General features: G+C 42.5%; 1 protein-coding gene across 1 annotated transcript in view; it reads left to right on the top strand.

Moving 5' to 3' along the window:
* The first annotated feature begins 495 nt into the window (after positions 1-495).
* The window catches only part of DEPTOR (DEP domain containing MTOR interacting protein), a 74,867-nt gene continuing 52,801 nt past the window's right edge, over positions 496-22,561 (top strand). Inside the window, exon 1 of the mRNA XM_074898501.1 lies at positions 496-786. Coding sequence (XP_074754602.1) covers positions 701-786 — 86 coding nt within the window. The 5' untranslated portion in view covers positions 496-700. The remainder of the gene's footprint in view (positions 787-22,561) is intronic.

Genomic DNA, 22,561 nt, shown 5'->3' with positions numbered 1-22,561 from the left:
AAAATCCGGACCGACAGCTCCCTCTCTGCCCCCCCCCAATTCCCCTCGCATCGCCAGGGATGACTGCCACGGCGCAGCGCGGCGCCGGGGCGGGCGGCAGGGGCACCCACCGCAGCCGGCAGCCCGCGCACACCCGCGGAGCCAGCCCGGCTCTCCGGGGCGCTGCCTTCCTCTGCCAGCCCCGCGTTGCGGGGAGGCCGCGGGGGTTCTCACGGGCGGGAGCTCGGCGCCTCTACCCGGGAGGGGAGGGGAGCTGCCCGGGGCGAGCGGGGCCGGCGGGCAGCCGGGGCGGTGGCAGCCCCCGGCGGGGTCCGGCCCCTTCCCGCGGGGGCTGGCAGCGCCGACCCTGCCGGGTGACAGCCGGGGGGGGACGCTGCTGCCTCGGCGAGCCCGGCTGCGGCGGCGGCTGCAGCCATGTGTTTCTCCGCCTGCCTGTGACACAATAACACGGGAAGCGGGGCGGGGGGGGGGGGATCCGAGCCTGCCGAGGGGAAAAGTGACCTGCCCCGCTCAGGTGAGCCCCAGCGGCGGGGGGAGGCTGCCGCTGCCCCCCCACCCCCGGCGACCAGCTCTGCAGCCGCCGGGGCCGGGCGGGAGGAGCCCCGCGGAGCTGCCGGCGGTGGCAGCGCGGCCGGGGGGGGTGGTGGTGTCGCCCCGGTCCCCCCTCACCCGGCGGTGCTGTGCCCGCAGGCCGGCGGCGATGGAGGAGGGCATGAGCAGCATGCAGCAGAAAGCGGCGGAGCTGGAGCACATGGCCGAGGTCCTGCTCACCGGCGAGCAGCTCCGGTAAGCGGTGCCTGCCCCCCGCTTCGCCGGGGACACGTACCCGGGGGTCGGCAGCGGCCCCTCTGAAGGCGGGAGGGGGCTCTGCGGGGCGGAGGGCGAGGGTCTGTCCCCTCCGGCTGTCCTTGTACCGGAGCACCTGCCCTGCTTCCAGCGCGGCCCCGGGCTCCGGCCCCGCTTTCCGCAGCCTGGAGGAGGAGGAGGAGGAGGAGGAGGAGGGAGGCGGCAGCCGAGGGAGGTGACACCGCCTCGGGGGTCCTCTGCCCCGGGCACCTTTGCTCCCCTGCGTGGGGCAGGATGCGTCTGAGGGAAAGGCTGCTGCGTCGCTAAAGGGATCAAGCGATGCATAAGGAGAGTTGCATCTTTAAGGATTAGAAAAACCCCCAAAGAAACCGTAAGCAATAAAGTGTTTCAGCACTCCGGAGCGGCTCCTGCCCAAGCCCCGTGTGCGCCCCGGCTCTCGCGGCGGCGGCGGGCAGTGACCCTGCGGAGCTGCGCCTGGCTCCGAGGGCTGCCTGGGGCTTTTTTTTGAATCAGCTGGTCCCAGCAGATGGAAGGGGATCCCTACTGTCAGTGCCAGCAGTAATTAACAGTGCTGTGTGACTGGAGTTGTGTGCAGCACAGAAACATTTAACAAAAATGCCCGACTCAGTTAATTTTTAATTTCTGTGATGTGTTTAGTGTGCCATCTGTACCCATACGCTACGGAGGAGAAAAAGAAATTTTAAGGCTTTCGGTTTGTTGATGGAACATCTTGTGATTCCGGAAGAAAAATCCTGGGTTTTTTTTTTGTTTTGTTTTGGGTTTTTTTTTGTTTTTTTTTTTAATTATTATTATTACTTGTATGTCTAACTAGAAAGAGACTGTAAAAATATTTCCCCAGTAGTTTTTGCTTGAATTTTCTTTGAACTTTTTGCTCAAATGCCAGGGAAGCACTGGAAAATGATAGAAATGTTGCTTAATTTGGGAGGTGCCATCACTGCTGCTAGTACAGACACTGACATTGTTATCAGCTGCATCCACATGGTGAGGACCACTGACACCTTGTGATGCACACCAGTGATACCCATGCTTGGGGAGTAAACATTGTTATAGTGGTCTGGCTCCAGTACACACCAGTGTCTGCTCCAAGCTTGAGATTCCTCTTCAAAGTAGCCCAAAGTGAAACCTAGGGTGACAGGGTGCACCCGTACACAGGCCCTGCATGCTGGGCTTAGTGCAGAGTTGTTCATCTGAGTGTCTGATAAGGATCCCGGTGTTCTAATTTATCTCACTAGAAGTTGACAATTCAAGGCTAATACAAAATTTCTGTTAAGATCACATTAATCTTTCTATATACCTGATAGCTAAATATAAAAATAAAGCCTTTGAGATCTTTCCCTAAGGAGAAGGATGAGGAAACTTCAACAAATGTGTCTTCTAGAATCAGCTCATCAGTGTCACAATCAAGGATGACGCTTGTCATTTATTAAGGGAGTGAAAAATGGTGCTATTTTTGGGCAGATGATCTACAGATACAAAATAATTGTTTCCTGTCCTGTGAGGTTACCTGTGGACATTCCTTTGTGAATTGTGGGAAGTGGCTGAGATTTCCCTGGACTGTGATTTCATGAAAAATCCAGGCTCCATAATATCTAGCTACTGCTGAGTGGGGAGATCTGCTCTCCCCTTGGAGCTTTTCCCACTCCCCACTCCTGGCTGTGTAGTCTCACCTCCTCCCTTGTGCTTCCTTGTGTACTTCTTGCACCTTCTCAGGAGCAGATCCAATGTGGTGATCCAGCGGGTAGGTTAGTTTTCTGAGCTGCTGCCTGCCAGAACCCACAGGAGATAGGTGCTGGGAATGTGGAGCCAGGAGCAGGAAGAGGAGGTGGTGGAGAAGAAGCAAGATCTCCCATTTTGGCAGCGGTGAGCTGTTAGGTCAGCTGGAACAGTCTTGTGAAACTGCACCCAAAATTGTATCTCTTCCCCCATTTTTTTGTTAGCTTTGTTTTGTTTCTCTGTTGGGATACTCTGTGCAAAGCGTTCAATTTCTTTAGTTTTCCAGACAATAAAAGCTGCAAAATATGCAATAGAAAACCACCAGTAGACAAGTTTTAGCCAACCCTGCATTTAAAGTTTCCTTTTTCCTGTCCAAGATAAGTATATAATTGTTAAAGCTAAATGAAAATGTGGAGGGTTTTCAGGATCAAAGACAGGCTATCTCAGCAGCCTTCGGGGCAGGCAAACAGAAGATAGAAAACCAACACACACATGCACTCAAGGAAACATACTGTACTCTATTCTTAGTGATGCTTACAAATGCAAGATAAGCCCCCAGCGGGAGTGATACAGCCAGACAGGTGATTATGTGTGTATTTGGGTGAAAGTGCATATGAGCAAGTGTTGCATACTGCAAGATGAACACATAACTTAGGAGTAAAAGTGTAAAACGAAACTGTGAGCATGGTGTTGCTTACACAAACCCAACCAAATGTAGGTATTTGAAGCACTCTTACACTAGACCAAACAGCACGCGTGTCTACACTCAAATACTTATGAGAGCTGCTTGATTTAAATTCCTTACAAAGTTCCTGCCCCAGCCTCGTGAATAGCCTTATAGCCCCCATTCCTGTGACCTGTTTGTTGCACATCTGTCCCTCCCTGGCAGGGACTTCCTCATGCAGTGAGAGCTGGTTATTTGAGCAGTGTCTTGGTGAGCCTGGCTTTGCACACTGGCTGTGCCCGTTGTGGGGATGGAAGCCCTGTGCCCCTTTCCCCTCCTCAGGCAAGTGCACACTGGCTAGGGGAGGTAGCAGAGGAGACCAAAGAGTTTCTTCCCTCTCCTTGGAATTGTCCTTCGGTTGCTTGTGATCTGTGTTTCTCTTCTGCAAGGTCAGGAGCCTCTGCCCCAGTGTGTGCTGTGTCAGCTGGCACCCAGGGAGCTGGCTGCTGGCACACACTGGCTCTACGCTTGCACTCACCAGCTTTGGGCATGAGCAGTTTGCGGGAGATGAGGCCATAATGTAAATCCTGGTCCATGGGTGGAGTGATTTATGGAAAAAGAAACAGGATCTTGAGCTGTATGTTAGCTAATGTGGTAAATTTTTACATCCAGTAGTGTCCTTTGCTTCTATATCCAGTAGCTGGCAGAGTGAATACCTAACTCCTTTTAGTTAATAGAAACATATTTTTTAAAGTGAAGAGTTCTGAAGTTTGGCCCTTGGCGAGCCTTTATATTATCAGCCATGAAACAAAGCTGAAGATTTCGGCAGTGTGGCACTTCATGACAGACCTTTGGCTGCTTCTCACTGCTGTGCAGGAGACTAGGAAGAGCAAGGTGGGGGCTGGGTGGGCATGATCTGACTGTGGGCTCTGCAGCACCAACGGCCCTGCAAGGACAAACAGCCGAGGCTCTGGCTGCCTGACAGCTCCAACCACCTGAAAACCCAGCTCTTCCCTCTGTTGTGCTGCAGTTCCAGAGACCCTATAGATGTTCAGTGGTGAGCTCTTTCTCTTGAGGCTGGCTACAACAGAACTGCCCTTAAAAGGCTCCGTAAGTTACAAGTGATGAGTACGGACCTGTCTCCTGAAGAAACTGTGAGCTGTGCTTGAGAGGATCACAGGGCCCTCAGCTTCCTCGGGACTGGGAGAGCCCTTCAAAGCCTCCACCCCTACATCCCTGACTGCAATGCCTGCCTGGGGGCACCCCGAGGGAAGCAAATGTCCCTGAGTTTCCTTGGTCTCGCTGGGTGTGCCTGAAGGAAGATGTCACACCCTTAGTGCTTTGGATAGTCTTCCTTAGAAGCCTAATAACGGGGATGTATAACGGCACTACTGAAGTCGGTAATTTTACTGGAAGCAGAGCAATTCTAAGCTCATTTTCCTCTCAGTCCAAGGCAACAGGTTATGCCTGTTTCAGCATTGTTTGGCAGAAGGATTAAAGTATCTCTCTCTGGGTTTGAGCATTAATTTAGAGCTGATCTTGCCTCTGGAAACCAAAAGCAGTTTCAGTGGGTATGTTTTGATATTCATGCTGGCTGCCTGTCTTAGAGGTCAGGGGTGTCTGAAATCTTCCTGTCTACTGATTGTTTCTTGATGCGAGATTGACACCAAAATCTGGTGTATCTTCTAAGAGACCCTCACTTCCTGCAGAAATGTGCCTAGTTAGTCAGGGTGTCTTCAGGCTTCAGTTGACCAAACAGCAATATTAAAAGAGCACCTATTTGTTTGTTTTAAAATCAGAAATTGCCATTGTGTATATGGTGCAGTTCTCTGTAGTACGTGTAACTTGAATGTCATTTAATGTCTCTGGAGACTTTCTTATACCTCTTTATCACCAGCCTTTACACAAAGGAACACCTTTCCCGATTCACATTTCTGTTAAATAGTTGAGTAAATAATTAGGAAAATTGTTAGATGAGCCAGTGATTTTGATAGTTCTTATAATTCAGCATCTTCTTTCTTTCTGCTTAAGGAAATATGAAGCATGTTTCTTAGAGATTTTTCTTTCTTTCGGAAGATACAAAATGCAAGATATAGTTCAACAGAAATTTGTTTGCCTTTTTATCAGAGTTTCATCTTATAAAAGGTTTTACATAGTAAGCAGCTATACATCTTGAAGCTGAAAGACAAGTCAAAACCAGTTTTCACTGGACTTCCAAAGGTCTTACTTCAGGAAGATTATCACTTTAAGAAAACTTAACATATTGGAGTAAATAACTTTCAGAGTCATTAACTTCTGAAGGATGATAGCACCTACAGGTCCATAAATTTTTTTCTTATTCTGAGCAATAAATAACCAACCTTTTTCATGGTGGTAGAGTTCAAAAGTTCATTGAAACTCTTACGGTGCAAAGAACCCAGGGCATATAACAATAACAGTTTCTAGAGAAATGTAATCAAGAGAGCCTTAGTGTTAATGTATTGCTATAATATAGAAATGTATTAAGCATATAGTTACATAATTTATTAAATGGTATCACTGTGTTTGAAAGTACATTAACATGCTAGTGATGTGCTGCTACAACTGTGTAAGCTCATATACTAAAAGCAACTTAGGGATTTAAGATACAGAATTGTCTAGTATTGTCTCAATTCAGGTCCTGAATGATTTTCAGATATTAAAAAAACGTATATGCCATTTTTAGGGACAGAATTCATTAAAATGAGATTTTGTAATCTGCCTAAGCCAATTCAGTACTGTACTTCCACCTAATGACATGATGTGTTTTTCCACCGCCTGCACCTTGTTCTTGCAACCTCCTTAGTTCTCTGTCAGTGGCTACATTTCCCTTAGCCAAGAGCTACTGATTGGGCTCAGAACTAACCCTGAAAAACAATAGTTTTCTGTTGTTTCACTTGAGAAGGCTCTTGTCTGCTGACTTCTTCAGGGCAGACAGGACACAGGAGATTATCTCATCAGACCTCTGAAACAGAGGTCTCCAGAAACAGAGTGCTCCAGAACTCTCTGTCTAAAAAATTTCACTTTCATTAATTTGTTTTCCAAAATCAAGCAATCAAAAAATTGGCAATCTTCTCTGTGAGGTTTCACCAGAGTAATACACTGAAAGAAAAGGTTTCAAAGTGAAGGTTGGTAGAGCTGCAAAATTAAGTGCTCTGAAATCAAGAAGTTTCCTGCTAACTCTGCCCTATCACAACACTTCAAGTGATATCTTTTAATTAATATTAATAATTTTAGTTTTATAAAAAGCATGTGTTTCTCAAATATCTTGATTTTTTTCTAGAATCTTTACTACTTGGTGCACCTTCTCACATGTTTCAATCTTGCCAGTTTGTACTAATTTTGATGAAATCAAGTCCAGTATGTATATGTAAGCATGCATGCATGCACACTCTGTGTGTGTGTGTGTGTGTATGTATATGATTTCTGGGCCAGGAATCTCAATTTCTTATGTCCTTCAGTAAAATTTGTGGCTATTCAACATTTCTAGAAATCAAGACATAAGGCTTTTGTTAGCTCAGTTCTTTTCTTTAAGATACGCCTTTTAATAATTCAGTCGTTCGTGTCAGCAGCTTTCCTCAAGCACAACTCAGAGATCGAGTAGTTAACAATGCATGTGCAAATAGCAATCACTCTTTTGCTATATACACAAGAAGGTGGATGTTATATAAGTGGTTTGTGCTGTATATTTTATGTATTCCATTCCAGACGAAGTCAATCATTAACTTTTGTCTCAGGTTAGCAGAGATCAGCAGGGAAGCAAAGGATCCTGGATGTGTGTAGCATGTGCAAGAATATTTTTTATTTATTTTATGTTAGAGGTGCTGCCCATGAACAGGTGAAGGAAACTGTTGTGACGTTGATGCCCATGCAGAGGAGGTTGAATTAATATGCCAAAAGCAATCTAGCTTTGCACTGACTACATGATCCCTGCTCCTGTGGGGGCAGCAGCTGTAGGCTGGCACCATAACAGAGGAGTCCTCCTATCACTGGTCATTATTATTTACTATTTGTGTAGCAATAGCGCCTAGGAATTTGAGCTATTTCTCAAGTCCTGGGAGGGGTAGGCACTGTATGCTCTGAAGAAAAATAAAGCCCTTGCAACACGTATCTTGGCTGCAATTGGTAGCGGTTTCTTGCAGCAGTGGTAGTCTCTGGCCGGTGAGGAGGGTCTGTGTAAAGCTGCCAAAGTTGGGGAACTGAAGTGGGACTCTGTCGGGATTGGAATTTCTGGTTTGGGAGGTCAGACATCACGCCCAAGAGTGATATCCCGAAAGTGTGGAGAAAAATACCTCCCAAGTGTGGAGATGCAGAGGTGATACTGTGTGTATGCTGGGATGGGTGGGGACCTCTGGGTACCATGTTCAGGAAAGGATCTGCTGTTTTCTTCCTCCAAAATCACATCTGTAGAGTGAGAGACCAGACTGAAGCCAGGAGGGAGGTCAACCAGCTTTTGTTATGGGATAAATGGGCAACTAGGGAGGAATCAGTGCATCTCTTGTTAATTGAGTTATTTCTTATATCGGTAGACTCCAGCAATTTTTAAGTGTAAAACTTGAAGAATTTCAGTGCTTTCTGTAATGTAAAACTTAAGAAAGTGAAGGATATGATCACAGCAGCAAACGTTAGCCTCTCTGCAGTCCAGCTAAGTTCGTGACATAGATGTTTTCATCCCTATCACTAAGTGTCCAGGCACTGAGTGCTGGCTTGAGTGGTAGCTCTTGGCTTAGGGTCTGCTCTCAGAAACAGACATTCCCTCCTGAGGCTCTGGGCCTTCTACCTTTCTTGCTGCTTATTCTGATTTTTATTTTTAACACCCTTGTATTGTGGTTGTGTTAACTCTTTTGCCTCTTTCTTCCTGTCAGAGCAGGCTCGTGTGTGTCCTTTTGCTAAATGGAAGGTAATTTTTTCCTGTGTCCAAGGCCAGGGTTGAATACAGTCATCTCCTCAGATAAACTTTCATGTGAAGAGATTAATCTGATGAACTAGCAAAGGGGATGAAAGGCTGGGTAAGAAGCAAGAGCTAAGCAGGTTTGGTTCGTGTACAGGGTCCCTGAAGAAAAAACTGCATTGGGCTCTAAAGGTTAACAAAGAAACTGCAAAGCTTCAGGTCTCGGCAGAACTGCTGGCATTCATTGAATGAATGCATGAAGGATGAACCTCACATGTTAGTCATGGGTTGTTGTTTTCTTTTTTTTAAGCAAGAACAGGACATATAAACCATATATTTTAAACAATTTTCATCTATAAACTACTGGAATTAAATACAGCTTAAACCTATTTGAACACAGGCTCACAAGGATCCTTAGTTACACTGGTTTGACTAAGACTGTTGGTATTATAGAATGGAGAGACAGATTTACAAAGGCAGTTTGCCTCCACTAACTAGCAGAAGGAAAGCTGAGAAGAGATTTTTAATCAATTTCATAAATATCAACAACAGTCATGGCTTTTAATTTTTTACATATTTTTTTTTAACTGCTTGGAGAGTTGACCTTTTCCCATGGCCTTAAGGAGAAATGACTGTATTGTGAATATGGTTTTGTTCCTTGCAGCAGAAAGAATAAAACTGATCTCAGAGTTAAAGAAAAAATTTGAACCTACACTGCCAGGAGACTGCTGTATAGCAGGAGTGGAAGTAAAATAATGTGCAGACTTGATCCTTTATTTTTGGAAAACTCAAGCATTGAGTTGCATGGAAGCATGGAAAAAGGGAGAAGATAACTCACAGACTCTAGAGAAACCTGTGAAGCCAAAGGAGCTTCCTTTGGACTGCCTTAAGCATCTCTGGACCATCGCCATAAGGTGACCTGCACTGGGGAAGTGATCAGCAGGGCTTTTGGATGGCTGATATTTCAATTGGATCAGTTTTACAAACTGATTTACCACATGACCACATAAAAGCTTTCTCTGAAGAAATACGAGGGGAGAAATGGGTGCTGGCTTACCCCATGTCACTGAACTACGCTTTAAAGCTGTGGTTTTCTGATACATCAGATCTAACTGCAGGCTGCTACCAGCCCACTCTTACTGCTTCCCTTGCACTGTGCACTGGTGTTTGTCTGGGACAGAAGTTCAGGGAACTAAAGCAGCTGAAGCCAAATAAGAAAAATGTAACTTTCTAAACGGGCTCAGCATGAGGGTCAGACCAGTGCCAGCACCGCGGTGAGTGAGCCGGCAGAAGCACATGGTCAAGGATGGAGAGAAGGAACAGTGGCAGCAGCCACTGCTGGGTTTGCTTGACCACTCCCTCAGTGCTTAATTTGCCTAAACTCAACATTGGTCAGACATTTGCTGGATTCCCATTAAAAAATTTTAGACTCCAGCAGAAGACAGACTATAAAAATCATGTTGAGTTTAAAGGCCCAATGCACATGTTGTTACCAGATAGGAACGGAAACTGTGTTTGCAATTTTTCCTGTTCAAAGTTTTTACCTTTACTTCTTCACTGGTGTCAAGGTATTGTGCATGAATAGAGGCAAATATTGACATTTCGTATGTTTTGAAATTTACACTATGTGATTCATATGACCAGCACATCACAGGGTTACCAATGTGACAGCACTACTTCAGAATGCAACCCCCTACCTTAATTATCAGCCCTATAATTTTACAGTCTTTGTAGTTTGCTTCTTAACAGTGCCTCAATCCAGTAAATGCATTCAGATCTCAAAGGTGCATTTATGAATAATTAAAAAATATGCCTGATTGGGCTTGCTAATTCAGAGCAAATGTAGAATCTGGTTTTCACATAACAAGGCCATAATTCTCCATTTCCTTGCAATTGTGTGGGTGATTACATGGGCTCCCACAGCTGTGTCACAGGGATTTGCAGGCAGATGAGAGTTTTTTGGTTTCTGTGGAGAACCAGGGGACTGCAGATCATGCTGTAGGTTTTACAGCAGCATTGAGCCAATGTGTCTAGCTGCTGCTGCAGAAAAGGGCAGCCCAGTGCCCCTGGACCAGAGCTCCTGCTGCTTGGACTGGTGCCCTTGCGTTGGTGTGTGTCTGACCCCACGGTGAGCAGTCTGGGGAGCTCAGCCAGGTTACCTTCGTGTCAAACTAGCACCAATGACAGTGCAAGGAATAAGGTCAGCTGACCTGGGGTTAGGGGGTGAGGAGCTCTACAAACTCCCCCTTTTACTGGAGAACCACAGTGAGACTGGATGTTCATGGAGTGAAACCCTGATGTTAAAGTACAGCTGTGCCACTCCAGGAGCCCCATTCTCACCCCTTTATTCCATTCTTTCCCTGCTCAACCTCTGTTTAGATGTCAAGTTTTTGATAAAGATCGTAGCAATGCTGGACAGGGTTTGGGGGACTACGTCCAGACAGCTCAGTGGCTGTTTGGGTGAGGGTGCCTCCTGTGTATTAAATCCACAAGCACAAAGATTCTTTCTTGAATATTTAAAACTGAATGGCAAAATGAGAACTAAATGGCCTCTCAGAGCAAAAGCCAATACCATCTGAGAGATGGTGATAGCAAAGGTTGGAGCTTGTAAGAGAAGATGAACATGTGTTTTGTGTGACAGAAGAGGAGGAGGCAATGGAAGGAATCAGGAAGATGGGCAATGTTACTGAGATCAAGAGCTGTGGAAACTACCTTTCCAAAAGCGTTCCAGCTAGATTAGAGCCAGACAAGCTGATTTTTGTCAAGGACAGTGCATAGAAGCAGCCTTGAGGTGTAAAATAATAGGGAAGGAGAAATTAGAACAGAACTTGAACTTTCTGGGGAAGAGGGATAGTTGTCCTGGAGGTGCATTGCACGAGGAATCTGCAGAGACCAGAGTTGTTCTGCTCATAAGCAGCACTAAAATTATAATATTTATCCTTTATGGATTTTTATATAATCTAATCCCTCATTTGGAAAGATTCTCCCATCCCTGGTAACACAGCTGTCATCTAGCACAGTGGCCTTTGACCTGGACTTGTAAAGGTTTACGTGGATTTGTTTAATTGCTTCTCACACCGAATGCCATTGCCAAAGTGGGTATATTGCCATAGTGTTTTACTGGTGTTTGTCTGAACTGTTGTAGAATCTGCTGGCTCTGTGTTTGCAGCACTTTCCTGCATGTTGGCCCAAATGAGTTTATTGTCAGGGGTTAAAAAACGGTATTCATATGTTGTATCCGTTGCTCTTCACATTGTTACTTGCGTCTTCAAAGCATTGGGGCTGTTTAAATCAGGCCTGTGTATTCCTTCGTGTTTTCACAAGCCATTCTTAGCTCTGATTTAAGAGGCAAACCAAATGCAGGCATAATTACAGTAGTTTGTAAACCCAATGATTTTTAATTTAATTCCAATGAGTATTGCAGAATATTCACATGAAGCTTAAGTTGTGAGCATTTGTCTAAGGAATCAGAGTCCAGCACTTACGCTCATCCTCTTTGGGAGGAGAATCTGACAACATATGGCCAACATATCACTCAAAGTTAGGATTGCAAATAATGGAAATGACTTCTGGAAAGATATTAGCTAAACATTATTTATAGCATTGACTGTCAGCGGTGGAACAATTTCCTTTCATTTTTTTCAGTAAAGATCTTTCTCTTGATAATCACACATCCTTTTCTGCAGTAGCGTATAATTATGTAGCTTAGAAATCAGGGTGATATAATAGAAAGTTGTTAATTGTTTCCTGATGCTCAGGTTGTAATTAACTTACACTTTCCTCTAGCTATTTTTAGTAAGATGTAGAAAGCATAACTCTAGCTTAAAGTGCTATTTTTCTTCTTGGTCAGTGCAAAAGAGAAGATTGTGATGTGAAGAGGCTAAAAGTAGCATTATCGTGTACAAATCCCAAAAGAGGTTGTACAGATTGCATTTTGAGAATTATTTGGGGCTAGAAACTTAAAGACTTGTGGACAACTAAAGTATTTTCAAAACTAATAGCATTTGGATAAACTCAGACCTTTCAAGTCTTTTAGGAAATGGTAGAAATAGATGAAGTTAAATTAATAAGTAGATCTCTGACAAGAAAAATGGCTCCATTATAGAAGCCGTTGGTATAATACTGCTGCTTGTCTAATTAGACAGGGCAATGAAAGTAGGTTCTTAAAAGCACATGAAACAAAAGAAATAAACCAAGGTTTATTAAAAGCTTATAATCTCAACCTTAATTTATGCAAAATTATGCAATTATCTAAAATAGACAGCAAAAAGGTGTGTCATGTCACGCTCAAACGAGGGAGACAAGTGACTTAGATTCGTAAATCCCCAACAGAGTGGACAACAGTGAGACAAGTCTCAAAGTCCAGACATTTTTTGATTTCCCACAATGTACTAATTGGATACACGATAACTGACTCAATGTATTATGAATTATGCAAGTGATATAGTATGCCTTGCGTTACCTAATGATAATAAAGAAAAAGGGAAAAAAGAAAAGGAAAAGAGATAGAGAGGTAGAAAGAATTATTCACCATGAGGGTAAGTAAAAAAATCAGAATAGGGACCCAGAGAAGCTTGGAGATACTAAAATATTGCCTGGACATGACCCTGCGCAACTTGTACTAACTGGACATGCTCTCAGTATAGTTTGAACAAGATGACCTCCAGAGGTCCCTTACAACCTGAATTACTCTATATTTCATGAAGGCATAGTGTGATGTCTTCTTTAAACTGTGGTGGCTGATGTTATCAGCATTCTGTTACAGGCTGGTAACCAGAGATTGTTATCCACTCAGTTGCAGTGTTGGGAGGGCTTGTGAGAATGCTTCCTGACATACCTCAGTGCAAAATCAACTGGGTTAGTTTGTACAACGGATACAGTGTTTGACAGTACCACCTGTCCAGCTTTTCTAGCAAATTTAAGGATGGGTAATGTATCAATTTTCAAATGAATGGCCAAGAACTTCTGAAATCTTTCTGTTTCAAGTGAGAAGAACTTCTGAAATCTTTCTGTTTCAAGTGAGATTTTTATGAAGATGTGAAGGTGAGAACCTGATTCCTTTGACCACGCTGTCTTAAGTCAGGTCAGGATTTTACCCCAGATCATGTGAGATTCCTGAGATGCCAGCATCACAACTCTTCCTGACACCGAGATTTTCAAGGTGTCTGTGAGGTTTTCTGTAGATCCATTTCTTAAGAACCTGAACGACAGAAACCAACTGCATACTTGGGACTTACTGGTTTTATATCAGCCTGTTAAGGATAAGAATAGAGAAAAGATTGCGGGCAGTGTACAGAGTAACAGAGGAAGGCCAGTAGATCACATTAGTGCCAGGAATCCTGCTGGCTGTGTCGTGCTGGCATTACAAGAGCAACAGTAATCGCAGGGCAAACCAGCTGCTCCTCTGTGCTCACTGCCTGCACAGCAATACAACAAACGGATTGAGCTCTCTCTCAGATCCTCTCACACTGTCCACAAAGGGCCCAGTTTGGGAGTTTATTTGTGTGTATAAATTCCTGCGTTTCCATAATCCTGCAGCTCCAACTTTGTGGAAAGTGGATTTTCAGTCCGCTGTTGAGGGAAGAAGGTGTTAGAACTGTTAACGCTTTTTCCCCTTGGAGAGGCATGTCTCATCCAGTAATTCATTTAGAATGTAATGAGATATATTCTCCTGCCTTTACAGATGCAATCAAAGACATGATTAAATCAGGTGTGTGTCCAACCATTATCCCACCTTTTTGAAACTAATAATAATATTTCTTTCAACACGCACAAAGGAATGCGATTTGTTGCTTTCTCTGTATGCCACTGTGCTTTATCACAATGCTGCAAGGCCTAGATCCTTTAAAAATATTTCATAACAGAGAAAATCCAATCAGTTTAGGTTTCTATAAAGTGGTGGTGTTTCCAAATGCTATACTTTGGGCCTACTGTAATGAATCAAACAGTGGTGGTTGAAAGACAATTGCTTGCATTCACTTTGTTTGACTACAGAGGGGCTAGACCTGCTCCAAACTAATATACTAAGAACTTCATATGTCTTTTTTTTGTTAAATCTGTAAATTATCACCAGCTGAAACAGTGTATTCTACATAAATTCACGAGAAATATGTTTGTATTCTGTGTTGATTTATTTTCTGATGAATATGGAACATCTCAGTTTATGAGGCCAACAACAACAGTACTCTTGGGAGACATATTACTGGGACAAAGGAGAAAGAAAAAAGGGTCACGTATGCTGTTTAGGAGGAGCACAATAAACACAGAGAGAATAATTTATTTAAACATATAGTGGCTAAGGAAAATTTTTTTGCTTGCAGGCTGAAGACTGTACACAGCACAACTTGTCATGTAAAATATTAGTATTCCACCTCAGAAAATGATAGATCTGTGGAAGAAGGCACAGAAGGGTGTTGGCCACTTGATCAGTGATTTCATGTCTCCAGTGGCCACAAACCTTTTGCAGTTTCAGCAGTTCATATATGCACAGCCTACTTACGTATTGACTGAAATCTTGTATAATTCAGCATTCAGAAAGCTCCTTGTAGTTACGTTAAAATTAAGACCTAATTGGCACTGTTTGTATTGAGCCTTTGATAGGCAGGGTGGGTAACTGACTAACCCTTGGCATGCTCTTTAGAGTGCCTCCACAGGTCTGCGTGGCTGCAGCAAGAAGTGCCTGTGGTCCATGTGCCCAACTGTGGTCGCTGACACCATCTGAGGAACAACCATACCCAGGCTCCTACAGATCCTGCCTTTTTTCAGGACAGGTGATGCCAAGGCTCATCTTGAGTAGATGAATTGGGTTTAGAATTAACACACAGTGTTGGGCCATTTACACTGATGATAGGTGAATATCTGAGCCTGTGTAAAAGCACAGTGCAGGCCCTAACTTCTCACCTCCTCTTGTCCTGTTGCCCATCTAAAGCCTATCCCTAACTCTGTGCAGCGTGTGTTTTGGATTCAAGTTCAGGCCTGACCTAAAGTTTGAAGCGTGTTGTAAACGTAACCATGTTGTTGTAATCTAAGTCTACCAGCATTCAACTGAGGTTGGCAGCCTATGTAAAGCTGATGCCGTTACTTGGTGAATAAGGATCAGCGTGCATGTTCTGATTTATTAAAGTAGTAAGAAGCTATGGTTTGAGTTTATTGTCAGAATACATAAGTACCTGTCCACTGAGCTTTCCACGTGTATGGAGAGAGAATTTTGCCTAGGATGAGAAATGGCAAACACATGGCCCAAAATGGGAGCAAGCTGTTCAACAGAGCACCAGAACTTCTCTGGGCTCTTTACTGATTTATTTATTATTTTAAAGGAAAATTTCCATTTACTTTTAAAGGCAGAGGAAGAACACTTCTGTAATATTTTTCTTTTCAAAGCTCATCTATTTGTGAACATTTAACAAGGCCTAATCAAACAAGACAAGATCCTTGATAGCATCCTGAACAGAAGGAACTATTCATAACGAGTGGTTATGTAGCAGCTGTGTATCTGTTCATTTCATATATCAGATGTAGAAAAACGCTGAGCTCATCCAAAGAACCATCTCCAGGCTAGTTTTTTGCAAAAGTAAAATCCTTTAAATAGAATTAGTCTTCAACTAGGATTTTTATTAATCCATTGTCTTTAATGATAAAGTTCTTCATTAGCCTGCCAGAATTTAAGCAGTGAGTAACTACATGCTGTTGAGTAATCTCCTTAAATTCATAAACCATAATTCTTCATGTTACATCTTTGTGTGACCTAGATAAAGAAGATTTAAAGCAGATAGGATGGTTCTTTATCATTAAAACATTTGCGTCAGAGAGCAATCCTTTCTATGTTTAAAAAATGAATACTGTAGTGTTATGTTGCAGAATTGTTCAGTAAAATCATTGTTACCATTTGAAACTCATTCACTGTAGTTTCGGGCAATCGATAGCTTTCCAAGACATTTTTTATTTTTTCCTCTGTAGATGGTGATTCATTTCTTCTTTTTCACTTGGCAATTGCAGTGAAACCTTTTTGGATGTTACAGGTTTCTCTTTAAGAAAAACATATATAAATGAGCAGAATGTTAATTAGGATTATACTGATTTGTTGCCTCTAGCTGGTTGTGAAGGTCATACTGGCTTATATTTTACACTCAAGGCAATGTTTTTCTTAAGCAAACATGACAACTTAAGGGAACTGAAAAAGGCTGTAACATGAGTCTATTTAGGCTTCTATTTTGATTTATTTACTTTAATAATTACATACTCTGTATTATTTCAATAATTTTTTTACAAAAAATCATATGCCACTATATAAAATTAGACAAATTCCAGGCTTGAAAAGACTTGGGTGACTACATCTATATAGTGAGGTTCTCTGTGATAGCTTCACAAGATCTCAGATGAGAGGGTGCAGGTTCCTGCAAACCTGGTTATTTGGGTCTCAGCGGGATGGGTGGGTGTTGCACATAAAGGCAGGAAAGCCAACTGAGTACAGGCATTTAGAGGCTTCACTTAAAGGTAAAATGCAGAGTTGGGATGTGGAGCTGGCAGAGGGATCCTCTGCCCTTGTGGCTTCTCCTGGCACTTTGATTTAGCAAGTATGCAGACCAGACCCTTGGTCTCTATGCATGCTGCTTGCCCACTGCTGGGGTTTCCCAGAACAGCAGTTCCCCAGACATTTTTTGATGCTGCTGTATATGACAAAGTTCTTAGGAGGAAACCATGCCACTATTTTGTTGTTAACTGTACAATACTGACAGGCCAGTTAAATACCCATCCTTCCAATCAGCCACATAAGGGCTATTGTATGCATGTACAGTAAAAATGAAAAAGAAGTAGTATCTTGTTACAAAAGCAAGGAAGCGTGCTCACAAATACAGACGTCTTTCATCATACTTACAGCTCCTGTGCCTTGGCAAGCACATGAAGAATGTCTGTTTATCTGCATACCCACTTTTACTAAAAGCCTTAATATAAAGAGCAAATGTCCGAATATAGGCAGCACTAGAGCTTTTCTTTTTTCCAGCTGACATGAAGCAGGACTTAAATAAGACTGTCAGTTCTGGTATAGTGCATTCCAGGGCCAACCTCTGATATTCTTCCTCCCTGTAGTATTCCCAAGGTTGTTCATAGAAATCAGTGTAAGTCATATAATTATAAAAAACAGGACTGATATTCTGCAGAATACTATAACTCATCATCCTTTGGTATATTTATTACAGTTCTCTAAGAGATAAGTTCTTGCCTTGAGTAACAATTAGAAAATTTTACTCCAAACCTTTGTCTAATTTTTACCTTAGGATCACTCAGCATGATTTAAATTGCTTTTCTTGCACTCTGCTTTGAACTCACCTACAAGATTATAGACAGCAGTTCTGTTCCTCTCACTTTTTCTTTAGATAAGGCTAGACTCCCAAACCAGTATCTGTTTCTCTCTGCTTATGACATGGGCTCATCATTTTTCATTGCATTGCACTGCTTCATTGTGTATCTTTGACTTTATCATTCTTGAATGAGGATGGCATGAGCAATATACAATATTTAGATTATGTCCTGTAATATCATATGCAATGACATGAACAACTGGATTTCACATGATTTCTGGAAACATCTCAGTACAACCTAAGATTGCCTTTGTGTTTTGTATGGTCTCAGCCTGTTGATAGCTTGTCAGTGAAAGTTTAGTTACTGTATATTCAGCTATTTCTTAGTCTCTGCTGCTTTCAGCCTCCAAGCTCTCAGTTCTCAGCAGAGCATTTGGTTGTTAGTGCACAACCTTGCATTTTATAGTCTTACCTGTTCCTTCATTTCTATTTTTGCACCGTGAAGGTCATCCACTAGCAATTTATTCACCTCTAGGTGATCCAGTCACATGGATCGTTATTCTCAGTGTTTAAAAATTTGCATCAGTTCCAGTTTTATTTTATAGTTTAGTGACCAACCACTGGATTTTAATAGACTTCTGGAAGACAGTGGAAAGAACTCCTTTGAATCATGTCTTCTTCAGTGTAACACCCTGCATATTGCAGTATTGCCATGCATAGGAGATAAAAAGCATGAATCGGTGCCAAAATATGGTAAGATTATTTTTTTATTTAATGAAATCCAATACAGAGTTCCTTTTCTAGTCAGTATTTTTTCACTTACTGCTTTCACAGCTTCTTCAAAATAATAATAAAGCCCAGTAATGCAGTTATACTAAACATGAAAAAAAGGAAGATATTAATTTAGAATGGGAAGAGAGAAACAAAGTGTGGTTGTTTTAATACAACATACAGTATATTGAAAGAGTATTGCATCTATACTCATTTTACGATGAACCTACGTATTTGTTGGAAGTGAGCAAAAAGTCTTGAATTGGGTTTGTTAACAACAGTACATAGCACTAAGTATATTAGTACTCATTTTATTCTCTGTCAGGTACTGGCTATTTGTGCTTAATGAGGCTCATGATTACACAGCACAGTAATTGGTCAAGAGTTTTGTGTAGAGATGGAAAACAATTGCTAAAATCAATTGAGATATTACTGCAGTATGACATATTATTAATGATGAAGGCAGGAATTTTTTTTCTTGCTTTCAGCAGGGTTGTCAAGGACCACTGAAATGAGTGCAAACGGTACTCCTCGAGGAGCATAAAATATTAGGGAGGTCTTCTGCAGGTCTGTGGTGCTTAGGCTGAGAGCTGCCAGGCCTGGAAGGACTTTGAGATGAGGGGTTACCCAAAGCCATAACACATCTCATCAAAACTGTTTGTCCCATTGACAGGGTGGGAGAAATATCCCATTGCACTTGAGATAAGGCACTTGGCTGCTTTCAGTTCTCCTGTGGATTTCTTGGGTTACCTCTGGTAGGTAATGACACCTTTTACTGTTTGCAGTGCAAACCTGTTCTGTACTGTGGTCCTTTCTGGGTGTCATGGATCTGCTCTTCCCCAGATGTGCTGGGAGATATGGGTGGGTGGAAAGACCTCCTTGTTTCTCAGGAGATCTGAAACTTGCTGCACTCAGCGCTAGAGCATAGCAAGGTCATACTCAGCTTTTCCCTCTGGATAACTGTAAAAGAGATGTCAGCCTTGCTGCATAAGGGACCTCAGCCTGTAGCTTTTTATGGCTCCCCTGCCTCCTTGGGATGCAATGTGCATCCAAGAGAGTGGTAGTCACACAGCAGAGCTTTCTGGCACCCACAGCCCCTTGTGTCCCTGCTGCAGCCCCTCTTCTTGACTCCACTGATGCAGACCTGTAGTCCAGCATCCTACCCCAGTTCCTGCTCTGTCAGGATCCTGAATGGCAGTGCTAGCAGGAATAGCTGTGGCAGTAGGGCTTGGGCTGTTTGACTTATTTGCCCCATTTAGCATTTCAAAGGAACATTTACCTCTCCCAGCTATGTTACTGGGATAACAGGTTTGCATTCCTGGACACAAATTTCACTGATTTTCACTGGCCTCCCATGAGACCTACACTGTTCCTTCCTCAGCTTTCTTTCTGTGAAATTCTTACTTTATTGAGAGTGATTTTCAGCATAAGTCCACGACAGTTGGTGGACTTATGGCTACTGTATTAATCCAGTCAAAGGATGTTGGTAACAGCAGTTATCCTATGGTTTCTGGTCTGTACTTCAAAATTTCAGTCTTCAGTTTAGATTTGGGAATACATCCCCAAGAAAGTTAGTCCCCATAGTACTTATTGATTTAGTAAGCCTAAGAATATCCTTGCAATGGAGACACAGAAAAATACTATGAATAAAACCTAGTTAATGTACATCAGCAAAGATGGCTTGTTCTTCAGTGAGGAGTACATTGGTTCTTTTGGAGATTCACATAGCAGCATCATATAGACCTTGACCTGCACACATTTATCCCATGTGTGCATCCCAGTTCATCCATACATGAGTGAGAAGCACAATTATACTTGACTTCCTTATAGAGGAGGAAAACTGTGAGTTCCTGTTTTCTGACAGCTTCAGCCCAGAAAACAAGAAGCTGGAGCAAGACAGGCAGACTTCCACTTTCCTTATGACTAGGTGAAATAATAACTTGCCTGCATTTTGTGTTTTTGTCTTTGTAAAACCCAGTTGTATACTTTCCAGAGAGACAGAAGCTCTCAAGGTTCAAGTGCTCAGGCAATTCGAAGTATTGTTTATAATTGTACACATTTTGATTAAAAGTGAAATGAAAGTGAAATGTCTTGGCATGCAAGATCAGCCTCTTCACAGCTTCCTGTGGACATGAGAAGAAGAGTGTCATTAGATCTGTAACCTTGCAAAAACCTGAGTTTTTCTGCTTCTTGAAAAACAGAGGTGAACAAATATTGTTCTGATTTGGTGATACTATTAGACTGCCCTCACACGTGGGTATATCACATCACAAAGAAAAAAGTGGAGAGGAGTCAGCAGTCCACTGAAAACGTCCTTTTCCTTACAGGGTCAAACCCTATAAAAATTCCAGCATAAACATTCCAAAACTTGATATAAAAGTTACCTAAGGATTCTATTTACATGCACTGTTTTACCAAATCAATAATGTTATGCTGTGTTGTTTTAAATGAAGACCAGATACAGGCTCCGATGATACACCTTTGAGGTTTAAAACTCCAAACTTTAGTTTTGCAAGTGGTCTCTAGTTTTATGAAAGGTCGATACAAACACACAGATCTAATTTCCTCTGCAGTATGGAGTACTCACAAGGGAGGCTGTGGGTCTGAATTTCTGACCTGAAATTCTGGGCTGAAAGAGTGTCTCCAAGAGGCGTCATTTTGATTTCATCCTAAACCCTGAGCCATGCTTGTGTTTGTTTGCCAGAGCTTGCTTTGACCCCTGCCAGTGTTACTAAGGTGTTACGAGTATTGGGGATGTCCCTGTGCACGCTCAGTTGCAGGCTCAGTGACCTATTTACTTTCTGAATTTATGAAAAAGGACTTCATAAAAGAGGCAGCCCCAATGTTTTATTTAAAGCCACAGGGGCACTGACAAACTGTCACTTCTGTGGAAGCTTTAGGCTTTCCTCTGCAGTGCACCAAGAGATGGTTTATCTGAAATCTCTCTATCTGGCTCTGTGTCCTGGCATCTCCTCATGGCTGTGGGCAAAAAGGTGGAGATAAACACAGTGATGAGAACTGATATCAGGAGCTGCTTTGAAGACACCCTCTCTAACACTAATTCAGATGGTAAAATTCCTTCTCTGCCACAGCTACCAGCACAGAAATATCTTCATTCTATTTCAGTACGACCCCATGTTTTAAAGGGTATTATAGCTCCTGTTAATGTCAAGTAACAGAAGTAAGTTATTGCAGAGCTGAAGCATAAATAGAAAAGAGGAATAGGCAGCAGCAAACTGCTGACACTTCAGCTGAGACTTGGCAAGCCTGGCTGGAAATGCTTGTCCCAGCAATACACATCGCATTTGCAGAGTACCTTCATGATCGCCTCTGTGTACAAAGTTTATATCGTCACTGACCTTTTTTTTTTTTTTTTCTGACAATGCAAAGGCAAACATTTAGTGTAAAGGACTTTTCAAGTAGTTCTGTATTTTCCTGGGTGTATATATATATAAACACTGCCATATGCTCACTTATTTTGTGTTGAATTTGCTCTGCAGCTGACCTGTGAATTTTAACTTTCAGTGGGAATTATGCTTCTAAGTCTCTGAGACACTTTGTAAAATGCCATCTTTGAGTAAGATGCCTGGATACCGTGCTGTAGACAGGTCATACACTTATGTTCAGAAAACAGCCAAACTTTGTGACCTCTGGGAGGATACAAACCTGTTCTGTTTCCAACGGAAAGGGGCAGTTGTACCTGCCAGTGGAGCACCCATGATGTCCCTTGAGAAGAGGTGTGGAAATGCCATGCTCTTTAGCCACCATGAATTGTTCTCATATTTGGCAAGATAGGTTTTGTTGTCCATATCTTTTTGTCACAAAGGACACTGTGACTTGCTTTAGTTCAAAATAAGTAAGTCCTTCTCTAACAAAAGTTCCAAAATATATGAAATGTGTGAATGAATTTGAAGATAGCAGAAACCCCTGCAATGCTTTTCCCATCTGCATATCATTGTTCATTTTCAAGGGATCTAATATGGTTTTGTTCAGAGTTTACCTTAAGGTAGTAGTTCAATGCAGTGCTCAAGCTGGGATAGTCACTGAAACCAAGGATATGGGCTAAACTGAGATGTAATGCAGCAGTAACTTGTGAGCATGCTGGAACTCATCAGTAGCAGTTGAGCACTCGGAAGCAAGACATACTTTGTGCCATGACTAAGTACAATATCAGTGTATATTGTTCAGCAATTAGTAAATTCTGCTAAAAATCTCCATTTTAAATGGTCTCTTCACTGATGTTTTGTTCTTCCATTAAAAAAAAAGGTTGCTCTATAATGATGTATCCTGTGATATAGATTATATATATATATATCTCATATATATGATGTATAATATACATCATGATACAAATGTTACATATATACATATTTTGTA

The sequence above is a fragment of the Athene noctua genome, chromosome 2 (assembly GCF_965140245.1).
Source record: "Athene noctua chromosome 2, bAthNoc1.hap1.1, whole genome shotgun sequence".
Classification (NCBI taxonomy): Eukaryota; Metazoa; Chordata; class Aves; order Strigiformes; family Strigidae; genus Athene; species Athene noctua.
This window is presented reverse-complemented; position numbering and strand designations above follow the sequence as displayed.